This window comes from Ursus maritimus, unplaced genomic scaffold, assembly GCF_017311325.1.
Source record: "Ursus maritimus isolate PB19 unplaced genomic scaffold, ASM1731132v1 scaffold_33, whole genome shotgun sequence".
Taxonomy (NCBI): domain Eukaryota; kingdom Metazoa; phylum Chordata; class Mammalia; order Carnivora; family Ursidae; genus Ursus; species Ursus maritimus.
This window is the reverse complement of record NW_024425897.1, coordinates 20382266-20392819: the sequence shown is the minus strand read 5'-3', so window position 1 is coordinate 20392819 and position 10554 is coordinate 20382266. Positions and strand designations below refer to the sequence as shown.

General features: G+C 46.0%; 1 protein-coding gene across 2 annotated transcripts in view; it reads left to right on the top strand.

Annotated features, from left to right (window-relative positions):
• PTPN11 (protein tyrosine phosphatase non-receptor type 11) overlaps positions 1-5398 on the top strand; it is an 83748-nt gene extending 78350 nt beyond the window's left edge. For both annotated transcript variants that reach the window (XM_040619908.1, XM_040619907.1), the window contains exons 15-16: positions 575-676; positions 1398-5398. In XM_040619908.1, coding sequence (XP_040475842.1) covers positions 575-644 — 70 coding nt within the window. In that variant the 3' untranslated portion in view covers positions 645-676; positions 1398-5398. The remainder of the gene's footprint in view (positions 1-574; positions 677-1397) is intronic.
• The last annotated feature ends 5156 nt before the right edge of the window (positions 5399-10554 follow it).

Sequence of the window (10554 nt, the reverse complement as noted above, 5' to 3'; positions counted from 1 at the left end):
TGCCTGGGCCCCCTGCCCCCCCCCCCCCAGACTGCTCTTATCTCCACTCCCTGCTCAGCAGAATGGAGTCTGGCCTCTCAGAGGCACTCCCTCCATCCCAGGCCCAACACCACCTCTGAGCTTCACCCTTACTGTTCCCCTGCATGTAGCTGGATCCGGGGCTGCATGGGTCTGTGGGCCTCACTGCTCCTGCGCTTTCCTTCCTTGGACCTCTTGCCCATTAGGATCCCTCTGCTTGAAATGAACACCTGTCCTTTCTACGTGCTCACATCTCACCCTGCTTTGAAGGTCTTACTCAAAGGCCTCATCGTATAGGCCTTTGCTGCCTGCCAGAAAAACGGCTCGCTTTCCTCGAACCCCAGAGAGCCCAGGGACTCAAGGCTCTTCTTCCACTTTTAGCCTGATATTGCTGTATGTTAATGTCTTACAGCCGTCCTAGAACCTTAGCTCCTGGGGCCTGTGTCTGCACCATACTGGGTCCCCACGGAATGGAGTAGGTGCTTTATAAACACCGTGTGAGCTTGGACAGCATGGTTGGCGTTTTCATCCATGTTTTCTGTACTTCTCTTTTCAGAATGAGAGAAGATAATGCTAGAGTCTATGAAAACGTGGGTCTGATGCAGCAGCAGAAAAGTTTCAGATGAGAACACCCACCAAGACTTCCGCACGGACATAGGTATTTAAATGGAACCGCTCACCGGTTGTTTCTATCATTTGTGGCATTTTTAAGCAGGCAGATAATTTGTGAGCATTCTAGCGAGGGGCACCATAACGAAGTTTTACAAGCCAGCCTCTTTTTGCTCTTCCTAAATTCCTTTTTTCTGAGCTGGACTCATTTTCAAGTTCATTAAGGATTGAAACCAAATACAGAATTCATTCTGTGAGGGGCAGAGCTGGCACTGATTATGGAGAGATGGTTGATACGGGCGAAGAAGAGCAGGTGTTACTCTTCCTTCCATTTGTCTCAGAGTCGGTTAACCCAAGCTGTGCTGGGAGATGATCCGTGGGGACCTGGGAAGCAGGGGGACACTGCTCTGGAGGGTCGGTGTCAGGATGTCCACGTTCTCGTCCCCCTTGGCCCTGACTGGCTGTGTGACCCAGGGCTCCGGCCTCCCCAGGCCTGCACCCTGATAACCTCTACGTGCCTTCCAGCTCTGTCGCTGGAAACTCCTCTCTCTTGTACGTCTCTGTCCTGTCAGTCACCTTTGTAGACAGTGACCCAGGTTGTGATGTATGTTGGAAACTCAGTCTCAATGTGGCACGTGGAAATTCCCATGTCAATGGGTAGTATATTTAAAAGCTTTCAGTCTACTTGAAAATGGTTTAATGCCTTGAGAAACTTTTAGATGTGTGCTCGAACTTATTTCTAGACTTATTCTAACTTATTTCTTCCCCAGATGTGGACCTTTACCCTCTCCCTAAAAAGATCAAGAACAGATGCAAGAAAGTATATGCGAAGAACGACTTTGAATTTGGAAGGCCTGTGTTGTGGTTGACTACCTTTGGTTAAGCAAAATTCGAAACCATTTAAAGACCACTGTAGTCTAACTCAACAATACCTGATTACCAGTTACCCATTTCCTCAGATAAGAAGAAATCATCTCTACAGTGTAGACAGTGTTATATTTTATAGAATTTTATTTTAAATTGAGGAAGCAGTTAATTCTGCTCTGTATTTTACAGATGATGGTGATTCAAATTCTACTTATTGGCATTTTCTTTTCTTTTTATAACCTTAAAAATTCAATTATTTTTCTCTTTGTGAGGGATGACAGGGCACTTATAAGAGGAAAAACATTTTGGAAAAGGTGACAACATCCCATGGGAGTGAGAACAGTTTCATTTATCATCGCTTATCCAGTAGTGGGTAATTCATCCGATGGCCTCTTTTTTTGGCTAAATGATAATTAAGTCAGTGGCCCCAGACTGTCAGAAGTCGACTGTCTCCCTTTGCATTGCCATTAAAAAATCATGGGAAAAAAGAATCATGGAAACTTGGGAGAAAAGGTGTGTTTTCTTCTTAGCGGATGACCAGTTACCATTCAGCCTGTTGGCTGAGAAGGATGTGGTGGGAAAATGTTTGTCATATTTTCTTTTCATATGAGTCATTGTCTTGTATTTAGAAAAAAGAAGTGCATCTGTGGATAACCGACCAGTGTCATGGTTATCAATTGTTGGTGACAAACCACCCCAAAACACAGTGGCTGAAACAGTACTTCTTTTGTTTGCCTCCTCCCTGTTCTTCAATCTGGGCTGGGCTCAGCTGAGCTCAGTTGCTGTCCTCTCGCTGGTGTTGGCCGTGTGGTCAGCTGGTTGCCCAAAGACCCTGGGGTGGCTGGGCTTCTCTCAGCAGGTCCCCAAGCCTTTCCTTCTCTGTGCGATGGCTCCAGGTGGCCCCACCAGCAGGGAAGCTGGACCGCTTACATGGCAGCTCAGAGCTCCCAAGGGTATCAAGCAGTAATGGCCAGGCCTTCTTAACACTTAAACCCAGAACTTCTACTGCCCTCTATTGATTAAAGCATCACAGGCCCAGCCCAGATTCAGGAAGGGGGAGTGGCACAAGGGCATGAAATGGGAGGTATGATTCACAGGGGACCCCAGAGTAATAGAACCAGTGCCACGGGAAGACAGCAATCCTTAGCGAAAGTAGAAGCTGCTGGTGTCGTTGGGAAGTGGAAGCTGCGTATGATAGCTGGTGTAAGCTGGAAGTCAAACTGAACAATAGAGGGCCTTCTAGAAGATTCCTGAACCACTTCTGCTGGCTCTGAGCATATTTTCTGAACCATCACTTGGGGGAACTGATCTCATAGGGATGGATGTGTTGAGGGGGCAGAGCATCTGAAAGCAGAACCACTGTCTCACGTGGCTCCCGCCAGGGGCTGTGAAGGCGGTGCTTCCCCCCCATCCGTTGTTTTCAGTCAGGCTGCAGCCAAGAAGGGGGCGGTCCTAATGGGGCGCTCACTGGACTAAAGTAACAGTAGCTCATTTTTATTTTAACCAAGCAGTAAGATTTGCTACCGTTCTACCTGAAGTGCCTTCTCCAAAGACATCCTCTTTGCCCTGTGTGTTGAATCATCCTGCAGTGAGTATGTTTCAACGAAAGTATCATTGGTTGACTTTGTAAAGATAATAAAATGCCATGGCGGCTTTGCCGTCAGGTTACGGTCTCCGTACTCGGATTCTTCTTGCTTTGGCTCCCGATCCAGCCCGGGTAGTCCTTCCGTTCTGAGCTCTTTACCTCCCGTGAAACCTTGAGGTAGGTTGGGGACTGCCTCCGCTGCCATTTTCATAGACAAAATGCACATTGACCCCCCTTTCCCCCCTTCCCCCCTCCACTGAACCTAGAATGGCTTTAGAACACAGGTGTGGCCCAGAGGTAATTACCTTCTAAGGGGAATGTCAGTGACTGCTGTCTTCTTGTCAAGCCTGGAAAGAAAGAGATTCCAGTTCAGTATTTGCAACAAGGATCTTGAATCCTGTTCTTTTTATTGCGTTGTCACGTTGAATTGTTCTCGTTTGCCTTGACTTTGTGGTACAGGTGAGCCTCTGGACTTCGGGGGCAAAGTCTTTCACCAGCATGCAAGGGTTTGATTGTACAAATACATCTGCGGCATTCACGTCCCCGCCCGTAGCTTAGGATCAAGTTCTGTGCGTGGAACAGAAACGCCTGATTTCGGCTAGCTTTGTTTGTTCCAGGACATTGATTTCATTTCGATTTCCCTCCACGAAGTCAGCAAACTATCCTGTTATGTCAACTTCTGCCAGGACAAGACTGTGGTAGTCCCTGGGTGGCTGAGCTCTGTCATGAGTCTGGTGAAAGGGGGATTGCAGGTTCTCAGCTGAGATGACCCTCCACGAGATGGCATCGGGAAGAGAGGCCGTGAAGATGCGGGGAGCTGGAGGTGCAAGTGTTAAAAAGCAGTGCAGACGGAAGTTCCAAAGAGGTGGTTTGTGAGGAGGTCAGGGGGCGCGGGGCCAGCGCGGTCCGAACTTGAGTAGGTTGAATCGGGGTACCCGGCAAGTAGGTGTGATAGATGCAGGGATGCGGTCTGCTCCTGGGTTGCTGGTAGACATTGAATTTGCACAATATCTCGAAGCTGGTTGAGTATCTTAAAATGATAAGCATAGTGTTTTATATTTGGGGTGAAGAAATTATCAGACACATGGTATTGGGGTTTTTTTAAAAGCTAAATTTCAGAGTCTTAAGAGCTTTTTTTTAAAAAAATAAAAAATAAAAAGACACCTCTCCTCCAATGTGTGACCCTCCTGAAAATCATGGTCCTCTCTGCCATTGAATCAGTGACTTTTCAGCTGCGGCTAAATGCGGGTGAGAACATTGCCGTACGACTTTCTTGGTGTTTGTACATTCTTTGTGGAGCCTAGTTGCTTTGGAACAGCCAGGGAGATTCTCAAGATTTTTTTTAGGGGTTATTTTACTGGGGATCTGAAGAACTAATATAACATCCCGGGTTATTTCTAGTTGGGGGGAATGTGGACAGGTATGCAATTGTAAAGTGTTTTGTTGTAGCTTATTAATCCATAAGGGGAACTTAGACTATAGACATAAGGACACACAGTGCAGTTTCTGTTTGCTGTATGTTGTCGGGGGAATAAAGTTTTATATAGCAAGCACATGGCCTCCCCAATTTCAAGATGCCTTTATTAGGATCTGTATTAGCCCTTAATGTTGTTGACACCTTTCTCCCTCTTCCTCTTGAAAAATAAGTTCCAAAATACAGTTTGTTGTATCTTCCATCATTGAGAAGTTTGTTCTTTATTTCACTATGGGCAGTTCACACAAGGCAAAAATATTAAACAGTTGGTTTTAGTGTGTCGTATAACTTTACTGTATATCAAACTAATTTCTACAAGTTTTCATCCTAAACCTCAAATCATGTAATTAATAATTTGCCTGTTTATTTATGACATAATTGTGATTCTTTTATTAATAAAAGCTAATGGAAAAGGATCCTTTATTAAGCTGATGACTAGACCTACATTTAATTTTCCTGCAGTATATGAAGTATTGTACCAGAGTATTAAAAGATATGTAATATTTTATTGATAAATCTATCCTTTAAAAGGAATACGTTTTAGGATGTCATCATTTTGGTGTGAATCATGTAAATGTTGATAATATGCACTGTTTATTATACACTTAGTGTTTCAAGAGATTCACTTAATTGCCTTTTTGCCCACGTATTACGTAGTCTGTTTGCAATTGTTTTTAAAAAATGACATGAAAAGAATAGTTTATGTAGAGAAACATTAGTGGATGTTAATTGTCTCCCCACCTGTATTTATGGGTGTGCTAGCTGCAGAGCCGTATTATCAGAGTAAGCGTGTATTTGTAAACTGTATGGGAACTAAAAATTAGGAATAAAACCGTTTTCTTATATTATGGTATTGGTCATTTACTTCACTGGAAATGCCCAGGAAACAGCGGGATTATAGGTCGCTCAACCTCTTGTACAGGCCAAATGCTGACATTTAGCAGCTCTTATCTAGAAGGTAGCTCGGAACACAGAATACATGAGTCAGTTCCTCAAGCATTTATTGAGCGCCCACTCTGGGAATAGCTTCGGAAGACAGGCAGGGGATTCTATTTGCAAGAACTTATGAGTAAGTAGCAAATAGAAAGTATGTCTGTAAAACATACAGGAAATGATCAGGAAACATACAAACTGAATGTAAATAGTGCCAGGTTGGGGTATGGGGTGCAGATGACAGAGGAGGCTCGTAGGAGTAAATTTTGTGCCCTAGGACACCAGCTCGTCCCTTTAGAGTAGATTTAGGCCACAAGCAAACAAGGCCATTTGCTGCTTCTGACAGCACCGCATTAACATTGGCAGGAAGAAATCATTTTGTAAGTAACAAAACAGATAATTCTCAGTTCTCTCTTGTGAATCTAAGGAGAGATTTGTATTACTCACTTACACTGTGAAATACTCTTGTCCTCTCGTTCTCAACCGAGTTACCTAACGCCTGTCAGTCGGATTCAGCTGGTTTTGTTGGCGAGACCAGTCCTCTAGCCATTCACAAAATAGGGAGCTCCTGGGCAATGCCAGACGCCGCCCCTGTGCAAGACTCGGGCCAGGCAGTGACTGAGACAGACACGGTGGCCGCCCTCCCAGTGGTGACGTTCCAGTGGGAGCTAGGCCTCGCACGAGTCAGAAGGCAGAAATTCCAACCAGGATATAGGCCGCACTTGAAGATGCCGGCTGCTGGGACACAGCGGGAAAGACAGAGATTGGACAACCACTTCCAGACGATGAGGAGGATGAGGAGGGGTGCCGGGGTCTCTCCGGGGGAGCGTAACGTCCCGCAGACGAAGGCTCCGTGCTGCCGTGGTGGTTACGCTCTGGGGTTCCAGAGGAGGTGCTGGGTGTGCCGTCGGCCTGGAGACCCTCATTCCCCGTCATCCTGGGATCCTGGGCTGCACATGAAGGAGAAGGCAGTGGCAGTATCTTGTCTTGCACGCGTCATGAAAGAACCTTCTAGTTCTACAGTTCCTACTCACAAGAAAACCCCCCAAGAAAATGTGCAGATTAGAGACAAAGCAGGAATTCCCATAACAAATCAGTTGTGGACAGAGAACTGAGGGTTTATTCGACTCGGTCGTCTTGTCAGTGAAAAGCTTCTGAAGAAAGTACCTTCTCGTTGGATCCCATTACACGTCTGCTCTGCCTCCAGCCATTCGTTTGGCCCTGTGAGAGGCCACACAAAGGGACTGTGAGGACCTCGAGCGAATGGTTTCACTGCAGGTGCCGTTCCCCCCCGCCCCCCGCAGGAACCAGCCAAGCTTCCAAATAACTGAATTTGCAAAATGATAATGAGTCCGAAATAGAGATTTGCTGTTTTATCAATAGCAGCAGTTACCAGTGAGCTGACACTCATGTCATTTGAGGTCAGACGATTTAAATCCCAAAGTGACATCATAATACAAAATATTGCTCCTACACTAAAGGTTGTGAGAAAGTGATAAACTGCCCTGTAAAACCTGCTGGCAGCATGTGGACCGAGAGATTGCATGTGCTCCTCGGACCTGAAGTCCTCTCTACCTGATAAGACTGTGTAGTTATACCGGACCGGCAGGGATTTGTGGTTCAGATGCTCTTCCATTCAGTAAAGGTGAAATCCATCCCCCCAAGGGGCTAGGCACTGAGGAATGGAGGAACAAAACAGTTCCTGCTTTCGAGGCGCTGGGTGTGGCCGGGGAGGCAGGTAGTTCTAACTGGACTGGAGTAGACGGTATTCAGGGTGTTAATGTCAAGTGACAGTGACATAGAGGAGTGAATTGGGGTTAGGATTCAGTGGTGGGGGTCGCTTGAGCTTCTTCCTGACCAGTGGGAACCTCTGTGTGTGTGTGTGTGTGTGTGTGTGTGTGTGTGTGTGTGTGTGTCTTTCTAAAAATGAACGTGCAAGGCAATAGCTGTTTTCTCTGTTCAGCTCTGCATTTCCATCACTGAACAAAGGAGAATAATTCTCTTTATTGTGATCCATATGGATGGCCTTTCTAGCACTTTTGGGAGACATTTTTGCAACAAAATGGAGTACATATTTACATATTTTAGTGTTTCCATTCTCTCTGTATCTATCCACTGCATTTTTAACTGTTCAGTTCTTGATGTAGTCTAAGTTCACTCTTTTGGGTCATCTAGGCCAGTTTTGGTAGGACGTCCTAGTGTAATTTAGAGTGTACTTTATGCTTTGGAATGAGCCATTTCATCCTGAATGTAATCATCACCATGATCACAGTTTTTAAGGGAAAAATCAAATTCATGTTGTAGGGGCAAAGGATTTTTTTTCCTGCCTTGCGTTTTCATAGAAACTCACAAAGCAAAGTTAAGTCGCAATTTAGTTGGGGCGCCTGGCTGGCTCAGTCCGAGGAGCATGTGACTCTTGATCTTCGGGTCGTGAGTTCGAGCCCTGTGTTGGGTGTAGAGATTCCTTAAATAAATTTAAAAAAAAAAAGTAAAAATTGTAATTTAGCTTTACAAATAATAAAGTTCCTTTTTTTAAGAATGATAACATTATGGGGCGCCTGGGCTGGTGTGGTTGGTTGAGCATCTGACTCGTGGTTTCGGCTCAGGTCGTGTTCTCAGGATCGTGAGATCCAGCCCTGTCTCCAGCTCCACACTTAGTGCAGAGTCTGCTTGAGATTCTCCCTCTCCCTCTGCCCCTCCCGCTTGTGCTCTCTCTCTCTCTAGGAAATAAATAAATCTTAAAAAAAAAAAGATAACATATTCAAGCAGGACTATTCATAGAGCATTCAGGTGGTCTAAGCCCCTGAGTTTTGGCAGTCTTCCAAATGATGGCACTTGAATGTGGCCTCATGATTGAGTCTTGTGCGCTTGTTTTGTTTTCAAGCTATTTCTATTGCAGTAAAACACACAAAACATAAAATCAACCATTTTAACCATTTCTAAGTGGACAGTGCTGTGGCCTCAAGTGCATTCGCACTGTTGTACGACCGTGACCACCGTCCATCTCGGAACCAATCATCATCCCAACCGAAACTCTGCACCCTTTCACCAACATGGCTTTGTTTTTAAAGGGTTCCCCTCCTGAGGCTTAAGGCTCTTCTGAATTTTGGAATTTTGCATATTTTTTGAATCAGTAATACATTCACTTAGAACAAAAAGTAAGAAGTTCAGTAGAGCACAGAGGGAAAAATCTCTCCAAGTCTTTCTCCCGTAGAGAGTTTCCCATCATACCCCGAGGACCGTGGGCAACTTTGAACACATGTCCCACCACAAAAGTGCTGGTTCCAGGGGTCTTACGCTTCTAACTAGGATCGTTAATGCTGAATTTCCCCCAGCGAGGCTGAACCTACTTATCTCGCAGCCTGTTTCCTACACCTCATCCGCTTGGCATGTTGTCAAACCTGCACCTTGTCTGTCTGATGGGTAAAAAAATCACAGCTCGATGTAATTCCGTTTGCATTTCTCACAAAAGTGAGGCTGAGCACTTTTATGCCTTTCTGCGAACTCTTCATGTCTCTTGACATTTTTTTGTATTGAGTTCTGGATCTGTCTTGTTTTGAGTTTAGGAATAAAGATATGTTTTTCTAATTTAATTTATTTTATTTTTTCCCCACCTCTGGGGGAATAGAGATATTTAATTCTCTACAACTGACTGAGGTGGCTGGAATTACCGAGTCACCAGGATCCGTTTCTGGAAAATACTCCTCTGTGTAGGTGTGTGTGGGATACACCTGTCTGCGCTGGGAGTTGTGGTTTTGGCCTGGCTGTGATTATAATTCTCAGGGGGAAGGAGGAGACCAGCCCGGGGAATGTGTTCTCAGCACCCCTGGGGATGCTGGATCTCTACATCGGCCATCACATGAGACCCGTCTTCGTTATCCCGGCAGCTGGGTTGAGAATGGCTTCATTTTCCTTCAGAGTGAGAAGGCCAGACAGTATGCGTGCGAACATGCATGCATTCAACCGCTTATTGATAAGTACAGTGAGTCAGGCATCAGGCGAAGTGCTGGGGGGACTACAAAACAGGTGTCTGTCTTCATCCATGGCTTAAAGGACTTGAGGGCCCCTTTAGGGGAAGGAGACACACACAGGCTGAATACGAGATGGAAAATAAAACAGCTGTGGGCAAGGCCTGGCTCAAAACTAGAGGGGTAAAAGGAAATGCCCACACTACCCCTCCTTCACTAAGGGACGGTTATGGGTCAGCCACTACTGGAAGGTTTGGACAGATTATTTTTTACCTGTAAGGTAAGGTCCCCTCCCCCGTCTCTTTGGCTCACTGCCGTATACCCAGGGCATGGCGCCTGCGCGGCTGATGCTCCGTCGTTCAAGATGGGTGCGGAGAGTGGCATCGCCACCACCCAGTTGCTGAGGCCGGAAACATGAGACTGCCCTTCACTCTTTGTGACTCACATTCCACCCTCAGCTTGTCCGACCCATCAGCCAGTTTTGTCCTTCCAAAATCTATACCCGGTCGCTTCTCCCTATCTCTACTACCGCCACCCTTCTCTTTCCACAGGTCCTTGTGAAGGTCAAGGAGATAGGACAGCAGTGTTCTTGGAACCTGGAAAGATCTTAAGTGGCCTCTCCATTTCCAACCATGCTCCACTATTGCCTTTCTCCCCACAAAGGGGTCTGTTAAACACACACATCGGATTCCAACAGCCCTCTGCTCTCCAGTGGCTTCCTGTCATGCTCAGAATCAAATCCCAATTCCTTACTGGGCTTCTGCAGTGGACAGAACTTCCCTGCATGGAACTCTCCTCCATATCTTATTTTATGTATGTGTGTATTTATTTATTTATTAAGATTTTATTTATTTGAGAGAGAGTGACCAAGTGAGAGAGAGTGCGCGCACACAAGCAGGGGGAGAGGGAAAAGCAGATTCCCTCTAGGGCGTCGAGCAGGCAGCCAGATGCGGGGCTCAATCCCAGGACCCTGGGATCATGACCTGAGCTGAAGGCAGCCCCTTAACTGACTGAGCCAGCCAGGTGCCCCTCCTCCTCCGTATTTCAGAGTATTTTGCATCCCTGATCCCGACCTGGTAAATGTCTATGGTGCCTGTAGT